Genomic DNA, 17,618 nt, shown 5'->3' with positions numbered 1-17,618 from the left:
TTATGCGAAACATAGCGTTTCAGCCGGCTGATGCAGCTTAGTCTTATAAAAAGAAAATGCAATTCTGTTTGAAATAGCTGAGGTTGCGACCTCAATCACCCTGGATGATTATGAAGTTATGGCAGAAGCTTTGCCAACGCCAAGTTTTGAAAGTACTGCCAGATCTTGTTCATTTCTAGACAAAATGCTATTCATTGCGTAGCTCAAAAATCAGCCAATGCTTGCTAGTCTGATCTAAAAAAAACTAAATCTATTTTGCATCGACTAGAAATCCCTTCGTGTAATTATTAAAAGGTAAAATTTGGATGTCCCAGATACAGTTTTTTTTAAGGTTTGGTTTGGGTGACCGCTAAGTAGTTTTAAGAGACCGCAAGTGTATCATTTAAATACCAAAAAATAGCCATAACTGCATGCAATCAACGCAACATAAAATGAATATTATTCGACAAGGCACAGCTTAAATGATTGTGACAGCGACCAAACTTGTAATTTTACAATTTTTTTCATTTGGGTAACATTTTCTCATTCTCACTTGCTTTGCTTGCTCAAACATATTTCGGCGAAATGGGGCAAGCATAGTTGGGGGATAAGAGAGGGGAGGTTTTTGTGTCTAAAAAAGAACTAACAAATAATGCAATATTTTTTCCTTTAAAACTATTGTTTCGAAACCTTGTCACGTATTAGATATTAGCGTCACTACAATCTTAATTACAGACTTAAGAAAATACGTAGTGGTTGTGTATAGGCTACCGGTACTTACAGTCTTACAGATATAGGCTAGCACGATTAGAGTGGTACATCGTTTAACGGAACTGAAGGGTTTTATGTGTTAGCTATGCTATTCAAATTGATATTTCAAATAGCCATAGCTAACTGTAGCCTATTTTGAAACTCTTTAATCCCACATGGCATGCTAATTTTTATTGGCCATGAACTTCCAATTTAACTTTTTTTAAATTTTAGCCTCTCAAAACAAAACCATCAAGCAAATACTCAAATTGATTGCTTTTAGATATAGGCTACATCAATACCGTCACCGAAAACCAACTGAACACAATTTCTACAATTAAAGGCTTCGCCTCCGTTAGGACAGGAAACATGTTTTACCGGCAAATTGTTTAGATTTCGTGCCAGGCGCAGAGGAAAGACTAAACAAACGGCCTTATTGACAAGAAGAATTTATAGCTAGTTCTATACAGTAGCTTCAACGAGTTTTAAGCTGCATCAGCTAAAATAACTTTGTTGCTGCTTAAAGACAAATACGGGGTATTGCAGAAAGAAAACAACCTTACGATATTCCTACACCCGTTGGAGGAAGTCTAACGGTAACATCCTATTTTGCAACACGGAAGCTATTTGCATTGTAGCATTTGGGTTTGTAGCTTTAGCTTACCGAGCTTTTATTTAATATAAACCATTTGTACAACAATTAATAGACCTATGGGATACAAGAAACAACCGTTTGCAAATAGAAACAATGAGACAGGTAGTCCGCCCTGATAGCCCAGTGGTTAAGCGATCGACTCAAGATCAAGCAGTGCTGGTTCGACACTCGGGGTGTGCGCTTGAGCAACGCATTTCAGGACTTCTCTCCATTCAGTGGCACCAGGTGGATGGAATAGCTCACAACAACTATGGAAACTTCACTCTGTCAATTTCGGTGACCGGGTCGGCGTCAGTAGTTCAAAGCCTTTATAAGTAGCAGGCTAGGCATCTTTTCAGATGATGGTAGCACTCTGGGTACGGCAGCTTCTCATATGGCTCTGAAGTCCAATCCTGGCGTGGCAGTCTCGCCACAGTTTGGACATATGAAATCAGAGGAGTTCTGAGGCTGCTGTCTCTTCTTTGTCTTCATTCCTCTAGTTGCTTCCTCCGCCTCGACTGACCCTTTGCTAGACCCGCACTGAGTTCGTAGCGCCATCTGTTGCGATTTGCTGCGATCAGTTCCCAGCCGGCAGGGTCTATGTCAGTTTGCAAACGTCTCTGTAACGCAGTGCGGGTCGTCCTACTGGGCGTTTCCCTGTGGCAAGTTCACTGTACAGAATGTCCTTTGGAATGCGCCCATCCTTCATTCTGGATACATGCCCCAACCAGCGTAGACGTCGCTGGCAGAGGAGAAGGTGTATGCTCAGGGAGCAAGAACGTTCCAGAACAGTGGTGTTGGGTATTCTGTCCTTCCAGGAAATACCAAGAATGCGCCTCAAGCAACGAAGGTGAAAGCTTTCAAGGCGGTTTTCTTGTCTGGCGTAAGTGGTCCAGGACTCACTACCGTACAGCAGAGTACTAAGAACACACGCACGGTAGCCTACACTTTGAGTTTTGTGTTAAGTGTCAAAAGATTATTGTCCCACACTCTCCTCCCGAGTTGAGTCATCACTCCTGCAGCCCTGGCTATCCGTCTGTCGATTTCCTTATCTAAGGACAAGTTGCTGGTGACCGTTGAACCAAGGTAGGTGAAGTGGTCTGTCACTTCGAGCACTTCTGGTCCTATGGTGATGACAGGTGGCTTGGGGACATCTTGGCCCATGACTACTGTTTTCTTGATGCTGATGGTCAGTGCGAATTCCCTGCAGGCGTGTGCAAACTGGTTGAGCAACTGCTGCAGGTCGTGCTCGGCGTGTGCTGACTGCTGACAGTGCTGCGTCGTCGGCAAACAGCAGTTCTCTGATCAGCACTGTGCGAACCTTTGTCTTGGCTCGCAGTCGGGCCAGGTTGAACAGTTTTCCATCACTGCGGGTGTGTAGGTGGACACCTTGTGTGGAGTGACCGAATGCAAACTTCAGTAAGTAGCCTATGCAAAACTGCCAAGATTAAGCTCTCAAAGAAGCTGTCTCAGTCCGAGGATAAAGATTCCTACAATAAATCAATCAAACAAAGGTAGTGAAGCTATAACCTTAATTAAGCTATATATTAAGCCTACACTAAAACTCAAAAGTAAAAACCTCATCAATGAACATCTTGTGCTGTAGAATCCTATATATTATAGGATGGATGAAGCTACATGGCCTAGGTTTACAGTAGTTAGAGGTGCAACGACAGCCCTATGCTAATGGAAAGAGGCAAACAAGAATAACAGGGAGCTAACTAGCCATATTCTTTTATAAGTTATATGAATTTAGGCTTACTGCAGGTGACGAAACTTGGGGTTGCTGCCTTATTAAAGTATTAGAATTTAGCCTATACTTTGTTTTTTTACAGCGCAATTTTCGATGACGTTTGGTTTCGAATTAATATTTTTGACGAAAAAACAGTAGCCCAGGCTGCCATCTACGCTTATCTCCAATCGAAAAAAGTTTGTTTTAAACAGACAGGCCAGATCCAAACAATAAAGCAATATAGATATAAAATGATTGTTAAGTGTTTCAAACACAAAATTAACAAACATAACTGAAACTTGAGAAATAATACAAATAGTTGGTTGTAAATGTTTTTCTGCGTTTGCAGTTAGATTTATCATAGCCTATTCGGTCAACTGCATTGGTGAAATAATAGTCGACGTATTAATCAATCTTTTTACGTTATTCACATGGAGTTCGAATTGAAAAGGAAGCATAGAATAGCTTCCTGGTACAATGCTACATTGATGAATGTAGTAAACCTATAATAGCCACCAAAGTCATATTAATATTATTTAGCGATTGAAAGTTTATCGTAAAGCTTTAGAACTTTTGGTGGAGCAGTGGTATGTAAAGTTTTATTCTTGATTTCAAACTATTTCGAGTCGCTCAGTAAGCACTAACTGCCTGAAGGAATCAAAATAACTTCTCTGGGTGTTTCAAAGTAGCCTATACTTTTAGGACTTGCTACAAGGAGAAAATAGCAAGCGTGTACACAACGTGTGAATAATTATTTTCCCTATGTTTACATTGCAGCATAATTATGCCTAATGCCTGAAGGTGTTTTTTTCATTCCTTATATAAATTTGTTATTAAAATTAACATAAATTTTATACGTCGTTAGAAAAATGATTCAGAAACAAATTAGAATGACTGTGAAGTGTGGACAGTAAAAATGAATGAAGTATAGGGTAATACAGTAGTCGGAGGACATTCCACAAAAAGACTTGCAGCGCAGGTCATATGACTCATAGCCGCCCTATATATACTCTGAGGCAGAGGTGTGCAACTTTTATACTGCTGGGTCAATTATGTGTATCCAGGTTAGACCCAGGTTGAAGTTGCATTTCTCATCAACTATCCATTTCACAAAAAGAAAACAATTAAGTCAATTTTCAATCAACATCAAAGTTTTTAAAACCGATTTGAATTTGAGCTTTAAATCTGACTTACAACAAAAAGTCTTGCCTTCCTAAATCCTAACCATCCTATCCAGATTGACCAATTTCATCTAGCCTACTTAGCCTTTGGATCAGTTCTCGCTTGGTTCAGTCAGTTTCATTTGACTATCAATTGATGCTTTGTCAATGTAGGCTAACTAACGTGTGAAATAGCTAGTACAATATTTCAAAGAAATGTTCGTAAGATTTAAGTCTTTGCAGCGGCTCAAAAAATTATTCAAAACACTTTGAAATTGGTCAGCGAATTTTCTTCTCAGTAAGCAGTGGAGTGTCTCTCAGAATTTGAAAGTGGCATAAATTCTCTTTTCGTATGTGAGGTTTCCGAAATGTTAACTTGTTTTAAAACACTTTTATGTGCCCATGCATGTCATTTGCACACTGGCCATTTTTCAGGTGTTGGTTGTTGTAAAGAGCAGAAGCTTGATGCCTTCCTGCTATCCTTGCCTCGCTCGCTCTACTGCCACATGCATACTTTGGAATCCTTCATTTTTTGACGACAATTTAATTAAGTCTACCAGTTGAATAAAAATCTGATTTTTTGTTTGAACTTAAGAACTTCAATACAGTTATACTCAAAAAGGTACTTGGCTCCACATAACGGCCTTTGGCTGGCTGCATAAGCGATGATAGAGTAAAAACGCCTGCCGTCTGCAGACAAGCCACGTCGTTGAAATCAAAGGCGAAATAACGTAAAATCAACGGTAGCACAATTAAAAATCCAAGAGAAGTCAATCGAGCTGCCAAAACAGATGTGTGATAGCCAACTTGCCATTTTTCATACTAACCAAGAAACCTAAACACCCCCCCCCCCCGAACAACTTCCGTTTTTCATTTCATGAAGTGGTTGTCTTTTAATTTTTAAAAAGTATTTGACTTGTACTACCAGATCAAAAAATCCTCTGAACATGCGACCTTTGCTTTTCCAAGGCACTTCAGTAAAATCGCCTACAACAGATCTACGCAGTTAAGATCATGAAAAAATCCTAAATAGAAATACGTTATGCGATCATAAAGCTAAACAAATTTATGAGATTAATATGTTTAATTTTAGAGTATTCGTGGCGAGGGCCACAAACCAAACCTTATATCCGGTCTCGCCCATATATTTTCGCTTTGCAGGCCACATCTGGCCTGTGGGACGCAAATTGTACACCCATACCCGTAGGAAACACCCAGGCCTTACAATAAGGTGTGTACTGTGTAGTGTGTAGCCTACATAGACACCCACAGATTGGAGTAGCAACAGCATGTAGCAATTGTTTGTTGATATCTTCATACTTGAACGCAGCAGGAAGTGCAGCATCGTTGCAGCGCAGACAAACCGGAAATGAGTTGTTTTCTCTTAAAAAGATGAGCTATAGCCTACTTGCCGTTATTGCAGTGGTGTAGGCCTGTGCGCGAGGGTGGCAGCAGGAGTAATTAGCGTAAAATCATAAAATGCCATAGCCTATCACTGTGTTAGACAAGGAATTGGAGCTTGTTATTGTGCAAGCTAGCTATATCAAGAAATTGTTATGACGAGATAGGCTACCGTACTAACTTTTCCCAAATTCGACAAAAAGCCAACTCACCGCAAATAGCGCAAACAGACAAAGTTTCTCTTATTGTGTTTTGAAATAGATTTATAGAGTTACAGTTTAACATAGACACTATACAGCCTACCCATGATTTTTATTATTCTAATCTAGATGAACAACTTTTTGCCAGGAAATGTAGATAGCCTATAGCCTACCCATTTACACAGCTCATGGCATAAAAGCTTGCCAAGTATAATGGTTCAAAATATTGATAAGCAGTAGGCTAAACAAAAATGTAAGTGGGCTACATCATTAATGACCTTTCTCATCTTGATGAAGATGAAACTATTGAACGATGAGACATTTAAATAAGATAGCCTAAATGAAACAAGCTTACTGAAAACTGAGCATAAAATTCAAAAACGTCCCTTCAGAAGTGAAGCATGTGAAAAAGTCTTGCGTCACTTCTGGAAAGAAGAAGCTTCAAGATCAAGCGGCGCTGGTTCGACTGTCGGGGTGTGTGCTTGAGCAACGCACGTTAAGGATTGCTCTCCATTCAGTGGCATCCAATGGATGGAAGAGTTCCCCGGCAACAAGACTTCCACCATCGGAAACTTCACTTTGTCAATCTCGGTGACCGGGCCTGCGTCAGTGATTCAAAGCCTCTACAAGTATGCGAAACTGCCAGGATTAAGCTCTGCAAGAAGCTTTCCCAGTCCGAGGATAAAGATTCAATCAATCAATCAATCAATAAAATCGCTGAAGTCCAATCTATCAGTGCGGCTACCTGGGCGGACCACCAATGGAGCTCGGAGTGGAAGAAGAACTCCTCAAGACTCCAAAGTTTCATCTCCAACACCAGCAACCACCCAACCGGAATGCATTTGCCAAGGAAGGCCTGGGTGCGGCTCAACCGCCTGCGTACTGGCGTCGGACTATTCCGCTCCAACATGCACAAATGGGGGATGGCTCCATCCGCAATTTGTGAGTGTGGCAAGGAGGAACAAACCGTAGACCACATCATATGTAATTGCACCATCTACCATGCACCAAATGGTGTGAGTGGTCTGCGTGAACTGGATGACAAATCAATTGAATGGCTGCTCGACACCTGCCCAAACATCTAGACCGCGTCGCCGCCACTGCCCAGGGGTGGTAAAAGGCAGAGCCCCTCGACCCTTGGAGTGGCGAAGAAGGTTCAAACGAAGAAGAAGAATCAATCAATACTAAAAGGAAGAGAAGTGTGATATTCTTATGTACCTTTATTTAGTCAAGTAGGGTATTAGCTTGTCATTGCCGATGGACCTACTGGTCTTGTGTAAATAAATGAATAATGTAAAAAATACACCAAAAAGTGTCAGGGCTTGCAATAACACTAAGTGTGATGTTGATATTGTTAATCAAATAACAACAGGTGGTTAAAGCTCCATTTAATGTGCTTAAAAATGGATTGGTTAAGAAATAACGATGCCATTCCGATAAAAACCGTTTTTTAGAAGTTTGTTGAAATATAAAAGCTGCTGGATCCTTGCGCAGAAGCAAAAAACAATAAAAGACAGTGGCAAAAAATAATTTTAGATCGGAGACATAAAAAAATGATAAAATGTGATAAAGTGATAAGATACAGTAGTATACCAGACGAATCGCAGGATGATAGAAATCACAGTGCAAAAATGTGCTGCTGAATACATCCGGTTAGCTTGAAATGTAGCCTAGTAGCATAGTTTACAACACAAATTGTGGAAATATGTATTCGGGTGTTTTTCGTTCTTCACCATATTGTCTTTGTCGCTTGCATTAGGTTTTATTGAGAGGCTTATGTTTTTAGAACAGGCCGTGCAACATACGGCCGCGGCCCGAAAAGGATATTTTGCGCGTCGGGGAAAGCATTTTAAAATCCTCCAACAGCTGACGTCTGTCTATCTTCTGCATAATCTATTTCACGTGCAGAGTTTATGTGATAGAAGGCAATAAGGCATCATGACTAAATGTTGCCAATAATTTCTCAATTGTTAGTATCATTAGTTAATAGTTATTGTTATAGTAGTCTATCAATATAATGCTTTGGGTTCTAGCCTGTAGTTGAACTGTGTTTTGTAGGCTATACTGGTTAACCAAGTCTAAATTGAGAAGGACAAGAGACCGCGGAGTACAGAGCGTCTCTGAGTGAAAGAACAAGTACCGTAGTCTATTTGTGGTAATTTAAATTACAAGGACAAACCAATTGGCTTAGCTTTCCTTATAAGTTAGTTTAAGCTTTTAATAAAGCAAATACAATGTACAGAATAATTTCATTTCAGTGTGTCAAGGAATGGTAGCCGTTCCCAATTCGAAACTCAGCATCTTCCTACCGCTAAATTAGATCGACATGAAACGAACTTAAGCAGCTTGCCAAACGAAAAGCATTGGCCAGGAGTAGCAACTCTTCCAAGTATTTAGCAATGATAGTGCAAGAACTACAATTTGGAGCATCCAAATTTCAAACGAAATTGCTGCTTCTACAAAATATTTTACAGAAGGAGACTTTAGAAGCTACAACGTTTCAGAAGCCAGTTATTAAAAAGTTGAATAGCTCACTTTTCTGCCTGTACACAACATATTTCTCAACGCCAATATGTTAAGCTAGGAGAAGCATATGCACAGCAAATTGAGAACCTGATGCAAGAGTTTGATCGACAACTTAGCTTACTTTGTTTCAAGAAGAGATTTTTAAGTTCAAGCAAGTTTAAAAAATTAAAAAATATTTTGTGTGGATCTAAGAGAAGTTCCCATTCAATTTCAGTAGGAGGTTATCGAAATACAAGACGCGTTTGTGCACCAGACTAAACACAGAGAAAGCAGCGTGCAAAACCATGTCCAAATTGGTTGCAAGGACTTGCAAATAAAACGCTGAGTGTTACTGGCAGAAAGCGATGAAATGTTTCACATTAGTGTAATATGTGATTTCTTTTGTCGTAGGCTATTCAAGCTTGCATTTGGTGGTTGAAGATTATGATTAAGTGGGTTTGAAGGCAAGAAAGCCAATCTTCCTATCCACCTTCAAACAAGAATTTTAGTGTCCTACCAAAGACACAGCCGCATGTTCTTGAGCTGTATCAAACCGGCGTTCTTTGGAGTGTCGTACCACGGCTCTCACCATTCGGCTACGCAGTAGCCTATTTGTAATTAATTGGTGCCTCAGTTTCTGCTGAGTATTAAGTTGTTATTACAACGCAGTAATAACGAGAGCTGCAGAGTCGGAGTCGTGTAGTCGGAGGGATTTAGGCGCGTCCAAGGTCGGAATCGGCCAGTTATGAACCGAGGAATCAAAATCGTATTTTTTGCTCGACTCCATAGCCCTGGTAATAACACGATATAGGCTACCTACCGTACGCCACCATCCAGCGATTTAACGCAAAAATAATGCTTATGCAGACCTTGACAACTTTTTTACTGCCACTGTGACCATCAGGGCCGTGTCAACCGCCTCTCGTACCCCGGTCTGGAGGGCCGCGGCTGTTTAAGGGTCCAGCACTTACTTTAATTTGTTTAATGCTTTTTGACTGTTTATAAAAATAGAAAGATGCTGCAGAAGCTCGATAATTAATAGCTTAAATCACGCAAGGCAGTGTTTACTGTTTCTCAAACCTCCGGCTGGGGGCCCACGCATATTTAGTTCGTGCAGCGTTTTTCAGCTTGTAATTTTACCGAAAACATTTAATATGCAACTTTTCTTCAATTTTGCAAAATTTTGTCGCTTGCTTTGCTCGCTCAACCACATTTTATTTCGCCTACCCAACTGGTGACATTGGGCATGCATAGATTCAGATGGTTATTACGGGAGTAAAAAGTTTTTTTCTATCAGTATTAAGTATTAAATTTATTGTCAGTATTAAATTTCAGTATTAAAGGTGATAGACTATAAACTGAAATAAAAAAATACTATACTATACACTGTTAGAGAAGCGAAGGGAGGACACCTCAGATACATTCTTGAAGTTCTGTCCTACTGAAAGGCTACACCATAGGCTACTAGGCTATAACACTTTTCAAGAAATATATTATTGAAAGTCTTCTGCGGTCGTGAATAAATGTTTTTGAAATAGTAGGCTAAATTAAATTTTAAACCAAATCTTCTACCCAAATCCAATGTTAGTTTTATAAATTTTGTTACATACAAAGCGACCTTTTGTTAGCCTACAGCTATGGTTCCACACAAAGTGTGCATCTTGGATGAAAAAAAAAACAGTATTGCGCCAAAAATGGCTAAAAAGTGAGCAAAACAAGTTTATAACTTTGGCTATTTGTAAAAGAATTCCGGCGGGCGAGCCCCCACACCCCTAGCCAACTGTACTTTTTAGAACAGGGATGTGCAACGTGCGGCCCGTGGGCCAAATGCGGCCCGCGAAGAAAAATTGTGCGGCCCGCAAAGATGTGCTAATTTTGAATTTTGTGCGGCCCGCGAAACATGTTTATAATTTAGTTTAGTCCGGTATTTGTAAAAAATTCATTGTGGAGTGGATTATTATAGATTTCGCACCTTTTGTTAACCATTTTAGAAATCTCCCACCGGCTACCGCTAATTATACATTGTGTTTAATTATTTGGAACGTAAAAATGTATGGTCACATAAATGGCTTTATGAACAAATTACGACTTTGGAATTCCTGGGCAAAGTCGGCAAGGAATGATAGGACACGAGGTCGATTACGCTGCTGTATTGTTTACTAACTCAACAACTGGATACGAAATATCGTCGCTGCTACATTAACAATAAACTGATCCAAACGTCATCCTGGCAGTGCCAAAAATAGAAAACGGTAGCAACAACGAAACTGATATATTGCCTTAGAATTACCAAGACTGATTTCTTGATACTGGTTTTAAGTTCTGACTTTTGATATTGCATTCAACTGATTTCCATATTGAAAGAACCGACTTTTCATATTGAACAAAAACTCAACAAACTATTGATTTTCACATAGTAAAAACTTAACACACTCTGAATTTTACATGTTGCAGAACTCTACAAAAGACTAAATTTCACGTAGCAAACGACTGACTGATTTTATAGCAAGAACTGATTTTACATATTGCAAGAACTTAACAAAAACTGATTGATTGATTTAAAATCATGAGCTTAACTTCTTTAAGAAGGTACTAGTGTGAGATTGCGAGTTTTACATATGATCACACAACGCAACACGACTGCAATTCTACATAACCATGAACCAAGGTAGGAATTCGGCATAGTGACGTTGATTACAGAAGTTGAATTCCCGATTGCTGAATTGAATTCCCGAGACGTGCAGTTATGCGCTCAAGGCGGAGTCTTCTGGAAGATTCTAGTGACGTGTACGTGTGACGTCAGAGACGACAGAGCTCTCTGGCGCTACACCCACATAGGCTACAGATAGGAAATCTTTTCCACTTTCCAACTTTGAGAGACTGTGGAATGCATCCAGAGAAGAAAACTAAATTTGAAAAATTGTTGTATGAATTTTTGGCTTGTTTCAAGGACTTCAAATCTCATGAATATTTGTTTGGTATATTCTTTTCGCCATTCGACACAGACATTACCAAAGCACCAGCTGATATCCAACTTGAACTGATTGATCTTCAAGAGATAACGGATTTGAAAGCAAAGTATTTAGAAATGAATCTCGGCGATTTTTATCGAAAACAATGATGACTTTCCACATTTGAAAAAATCCATTGCTCAAAAATGGCTCTTTTTGGCTCAACGTATTTGTTCGAACATTATTTTTTCTTAAATGGGTGTCATGAAATCTCCCTATCGATCGATTCTGACAGACGAACACTTGGAAAATGGACTTCGAATTGCGAGAACTTCCATTACGGTAAAGTAAGTTTGGACAAAGCCGTTAGGAAAAGAAGCTATAGCTGCAAACTTGAATAACATGAATAAACCAAAATACTTTTTCGTACCAGCAACTACTAGAAATCATAGGCTATGTTAAATAAACGTGCGCCCCGCGGTTTCACTCAGTTATTTATATCTGGCCCTCCTGTAATAAAGGTTGCACACCCCTGTTTTAGAACATTGATTTTGCATTGTTCATTTATCTTAAAATTTTGCTTTGTTAAACTATGGTCCTTTTCTAACTTTTTTCCAGAACTGCTGCGTTGTCGGCAAATTTATTGATTTTTTTTCTACAAAATCTTAGAGTTGTTTACTCTTTGCTGAAATGATGAATGTGAATTTTCTCCAACATTGAAAGAATTTGTGGTCACAACCTAACACTCGTCTTATTTTTAAGAGCCATCACTGAACATAGAGGCCAACTGGTGGACTTCGGGGGGGGGGGGGCAATTTCGGAGGGGGGGGGCAAGATGGTGCTCACACGGCCCTGACTGTGATCTTGACTGAGCCATTTTTGAGTTGTGCAGGCCTGCTTTAGATGCAATAGGCCTACTCAGGCAGAAAACTCGTCATTTTCACAATGATTCAACTTCGGCAGACGTTGAATCATTGTCGACATGAACAAGCTTGTTGTCTGATGGCCATTTAAAAATGCATTGTCAGAAAAATTTAGCTAACTTACAAGCTTTTATCTTGAGATAACTCGCAGTATCAATTAGGCACAAAATATCTTTGGATTCAAATAACTCCTTCGGGCATTTTGAGTGAATCTAAATTCCGTGTAGGCCCAGTGTTATCAGTTCAAAAGGTTTGTGCTATTTTGGCAAATCTTGTTTGAAATGCTCAGTCCCCCTCAACGATTTGCTTAAACGTCGGAGTTAATTATCGCAATTGTGAAAAGCAAGATGCTTGGAATATTTTGTCGCTAAACCGAATATGGATCCTTAAAGTTCATGAACTAAGTTGATGTAGGGTAGGCTACGATACCTACCAACTACCTAGTAGGCTACCTACTCACAGAAAACTTGATAACTACAGATCTACTGTTTTTATCTTCAGTGAAACATAATTGAGGTTGAAAATTTATGAAATATGATTGCGGTGTTTTGCAACAGCCTATTCAAGTGTTGCAGCTCCTTTTTTGTTTATTTTCTAAAACCAACTTTGGACTTAACAAACCGGATAATAAGTTTTCAGAATCTGGGTGTTTGCTTTAGATTTTTGAGGAAATTAGCTTAGTGAGCTGTATCAGACAAAAAAGGTCCACAAGTGAAGTGTTAAGCTCTTGAGAAAAACATATTAACTAGTTTTTAATAAAGTAAGTTTACTGAAGTTTTGTTGTGTCACTGCAAAAGAGAATTGTAGCCTATAGCCTAAAGCATACGGTAGCCTATATCAAACAAATTTAGACTGTGTAAGTCTAAAAACGCTTAAAATAAAGTAGTTAAAAATGTGTAGGTGGAAATAATATTTTCTTCACCGGTATGGTTAAAAAAATTTTATGACACTTTTATTACTTTATTGCAGGCTATAATTTATATTGAAATAAAAACGATTTGACTGCAGAAAAATGTCAACCGAAAGCTACCCAACGAGGATCGGTTATTTTAAGACTTACCAGGCCTCATTTCAAATAATCGAGTTGGTGCTTCTGCTCCTTATCTTCACATTAATATTTAGCCAACCCCTCTTCCTGTTTCCAGCCATGATTTTTGCGGTTGTTGTTTTTGTTATGATTTGGCTCGTAACAATGTAAGTAACCTATTGCATTAAATAACAAACAAGAAACTAACAATAAATTTAAAAAAATGATGCTGGTAGGCTATTTGTTTATTTAGCTTATTATTCAAGACTATAAAATGCAGACTTTAATTGGGACCACTAACACTTTAGTAGCCTACACTTTAGGCTACATTTACGATACGGTTGGCCTTGATTCAGTTTAGCATTGAATGCTCATGCTAGCATCAAGGCTGTTGATTTTCTCTGATAACCCATTGAATAACTTATCTATTGTTTTATTTATGGAGTAAGTTATGTGTTGTTGAATGAAGTACAGAAGAGTTGGTGGCATGGATTCTTCTTGTTATGAATGCTCTGTTTTTGACCTATCGTTGTTGAATCATATATGATGAATGTTTACAAGAACAGCGAGTGTATTTTCTTGCACACAAATCCCTTTCTTGCCGTCGACAAGAGCATGCAAATCACGTATCCCGTTTGCGGAATTGAGAAGACACGTTTGTAGCTTAATATAGTTGACACTCCAGTCAAGCAATATGTGATAGCGTGTAGCACAACCTTGAATAAGGAAAAGCAGCCTAGTCTAACCGCTTATCCATAGGCACTAAATATCCACTTATTCATAGGGACGGTTTCGCTGTTAAATAATAATATTCCAGAAGTGATATTGCATGCAACACGCAAAGTAGGCTACTGATATCACTTTCATAATACCGCCGGGTATTAATTAAAGCCAAACTACACAAATTTTAGATTGTACTTTACCTGCTACATCACGGGATCATGCTGCGAGACTTCAACTAACGACGTTGAGAACTCACAAAGTCGGCCGGAATCATCTGCCGAATCCACAGGACTTTTGAAAGAAACGCCTATGAGGTATGGAAGTTATTGGACAGAAATTGAGGTACGGAAATAAAAGAGATGTAAGCCTACAAGTAACTTAACATTGTACCACTAAAGTTAGCAGGAATGCTTTAGGGGGGGGGGACGTTTGAGAGGTGGGGATGTAATAAAACGCACCATTATTGATGCTTTATTGCAGCTGAAGTGTGTTTTCTTGACCAAGTGAGACACACAGAACTGCTCCAAATGGTTTGGTTTAGAATCTATATCCTTTGATGGATAGATTATTCCTGGCTGTTTTGCATTGTTGTAGAGGTTTTGAAGCACAGACCCAGGGCCGGTTACCGAGATCGGCTGAATAAAGTTTCCATAATTGTTAAAGTGTTGTTGTGAGCTATTCCATCCACTAAGTGACGCTAAATGGAGAGCAGTCCTGACATGCGTTGCTCAAGCGCTCACCCCGAGAGCCAAACCAGTGCCGCTAAATCTTAAATCGATCGTGTAACCACAGAGCTATAGGGCAAACAAATAGGCTACTTTTAGTGAATATCTGGGCCCTTTCTAACAAAACATAAGCCTAAGGTTTCCGGCCAGCCATGTATTCTCAATAGCTCTGGACACAGAAATAAATGGTGAGCAATAAAATGCGCTTTCGGTATATTGTCAATTCACCTTTTTCTGTAACGACACTTTTTAAAAGTATCTGTAAAATACCAAGGCTATGTGTTACGTAGGCTTAGCATTCATTGCACGTAGACCTTATTTTAGCTTTGCATATATAGACAGATTGCCTACAGTATATTAACAATAGCCTCAAAGCATGTATCTTCACAAAGTTGCATAGCCTAACATTGGTAGACCTGTTTTGCTGCGAGACATGAGTTTAACATTATTGCATGTAGGCTACGAATAGCCTATTTACACCTCGACCTAATAGCACCTAAGACTAATAGCACCTCGACCTAATAGCACCTCCATGACAAAGGTATTCCTAGAAGTTTTTCCACGCCTTTTGCAGTTCTATCTCCAATAAAGTCACCAATTAATAAATTGTGAGAATCTTATTTTTCGGACTGAAAAAGTTTCTTTGAAAGCGTGTGCTAATCCTGGTAGTTTTGCGTAATTGTGAAAGCTTTGAACCACTTCTCTTCTTCTTTGCTTTGCTACTTGTCAAGGACTAGTCGCCTAATGCTGTTCCACTTGTTCAAATGTTGTTTGTACTGTAGGCCTAAACCATTTCATCCACTCCGTGCCGATAAATAGAGAGTAGGCTTTACATCGGTGTCTCTAGAGTGAATTCTGAGGGCTGAGCCAGGCTACTTGCTTTTCCATCAGAAAACTAAAGGTTTTAGGCTACCTCAAAAGAATCGACGACACCAAGAAATGTTACCTTAGCTAACAAAAATTAATAAGCAATCCTCATACCTATATGAGATGTGGACACCATGTGACTCAGAGTTGAGTTTGACGACAATAGCGATGAGCAAGATGATTATCGATAGGTAGCCTACGTCTAAGCTACAAGCCTACGTTCAATTATTGCAATATGTTATGTTAGGAATTAATGTTAAACACGGAAAAGAGCATCAGTAGACGTTGGTTACAACTTTACCTGTTTGTTTTGTTTTTAGTACATCGTCTACATTGTGATAACACCTTTGCTTGTGGCTGCTGTGATCATAGTAACAATACACCTTTCCAATACAATCTTCTTGGTTGCGATGATATTTGGATGGTTGGCTATATTTTGTTTCACTGTTCATATGTGTGCTTTGGTGCAAAGATCAAAAGGAGATTGGCCCCATGTGATAATTCTGAATTCTGTTCGAAACACAAAGAACCCCTCCGGCGAAAGTGAGACTGCGACAAGCGGTGGACCATGAAAAGACTTCAATGTACATTGGGCTGCCCATGTTTTATAAATTTCTCAGTTGTTCTCAAACTGTTTATCGCGACGATCTCTTGCGTGTGCATGGTTTAATAATTTTAAGGTGGTAAACATCGCTAGTTTAAAATTTCTAAAAGCTGAAAGATAATAATTTGATTTCTTAAAGAAATTTTGTAATAGTCTAATTTAAAAATTGTCGTAGTTTTTTTCAATGTAGGCCTAATTGATATTGTAGGCGATCTTTAAAATTTTTTACGTGCCTCAAAGACCGATAATGAAAATCAGATTAGCCTGCCTGCTTTATGTTCCCCTTCAACAAATTTGATTTTGTTCAATCTTCTTCACTATGCACAAGACTGGTGACGTAGGCTACAAATTCGGTACCGGTATGCAGTACGTTTGGTTATTGTTGCTGTTGGCTACTTGCATCAATAGTCACAACTAGAACTTTGCAAGTACACTACGCGCCATCTTGAATTCAGTATGGGTGCGTTGCAGGTAAGGCCTTCAAAGGTATTTGCGTGCGTCGCACTAAAAAAGATTTGAGAACCACTGGTAGGCCTATAACGTAATACGCTATCTTCTTGTGTTGCCCGAGTCAGTATCTTTGAAAATTGTGAGATTGCTGTTGATTATGTCATGTACAGTTGGCTAACTCATTTACAGTACCGGTAGTCTACGTTTCGAGTGAAAAAACAACTCATTTGATTGACAAACAATGTTCCATTGAAGTTTTAAAAATTAGCTTAGAGCAGCAAAAGCCAACAAAATCTGTCACTTTTACCAGGATTCCAGACGTCTGCAGTTGAATCAATGTAAAAATGACGGATTTTGCTATCTGGTAGGCTATTGACAAATTCTTGTCAAACTGACTTTCTTTTCATCAAGTGCAATTTTGTTGTGACTGATGTGTTCGGGCTTGATTTAAAAATGCAAGTCACAAAATAATGATGATGCTTATATTTTTGTGCTTAAAAAGCGAGAAATAAACTGTTACGTTGTGCTTAAAATATATATATTGTTTCCACCTAGTTCACTAAAATTATGTGGAAACAGTTTTGTGAGTAATGGATTACAGTTGATAATGGAGTGGAGTTTGCCCGATTTTCAGAAAATGGAGTGGATTCGGAGTTTTATTTTTCACAAAAGTTTCGTAGTGGATTTGGTTCAGTAACTTTTCATTTTAGTCCAATCAACAAGTTATGCACAGCTCTGTTGGAAAAAAAAACTGTCCCTACAAGTTTCGACCAAGCGTTAAAATGCTTGTACGTGTGCGCCACTGAAAACATTTAGGCTACATGCTATTGAAGTAGACAAACGTTTTTGAACCCTGAGAAATTTCGTGTCATGCGCATTGGCTAGTATCACTGACAATGCCACATAGCCTACAAATCATGTTTCATGTTCAACATAGCTACGACAATACATCAATTTACAGAAGATTTATTCTGAAGACATCTCTTC

At 39.0% G+C, this 17,618-nt stretch overlaps 1 protein-coding gene across 1 annotated transcript; it reads left to right on the top strand.

Annotated features, from left to right (window-relative positions):
- Positions 1 to 13,208: 13,208 nt before the first annotated feature.
- LOC145787600 (uncharacterized) lies at positions 13,209 to 17,571 on the top strand. The gene is made up of 3 exons (XM_082599371.1): positions 13,209 to 13,429; positions 14,174 to 14,327; positions 15,898 to 17,571. Exons 1-3 carry the CDS (start codon positions 13,248 to 13,250, stop codon positions 16,147 to 16,149), a joined length of 588 nt encoding a protein of 195 aa, XP_082455497.1. The 5' UTR covers positions 13,209 to 13,247; the 3' UTR covers positions 16,150 to 17,571.
- Positions 17,572 to 17,618: the final 47 nt, after the last annotated feature.

Source organism: Aplidium turbinatum, chromosome 18 (assembly GCF_918807975.1).
Source record: "Aplidium turbinatum chromosome 18, kaAplTurb1.1, whole genome shotgun sequence".
In the NCBI taxonomy this organism is placed as follows: Eukaryota; Metazoa; Chordata; class Ascidiacea; order Aplousobranchia; family Polyclinidae; genus Aplidium; species Aplidium turbinatum.
Note: the sequence above shows the minus strand (reverse complement) of the source record. Positions and strands in the feature narration are given on the sequence as shown.

Bases quoted from the DNA above. Each gene is read 5' to 3' on its own strand.
- LOC145787600 (XM_082599371.1), top strand. From the start codon at position 13,248: ATGTCAACCGAAAGCTACCCAACGAGGATCGGTTATTTTAAGACTTAC. The intron at 13,430-14,173 runs GTAAGTAACCTA...CACAAATTTTAG, and splicing joins ATGATTTGGCTCGTAACAAT to ATTGTACTTTACCTGCTACA. The intron at 14,328-15,897 runs GTACGGAAATAA...TTTTGTTTTTAG, and splicing joins GTTATTGGACAGAAATTGAG to TACATCGTCTACATTGTGAT.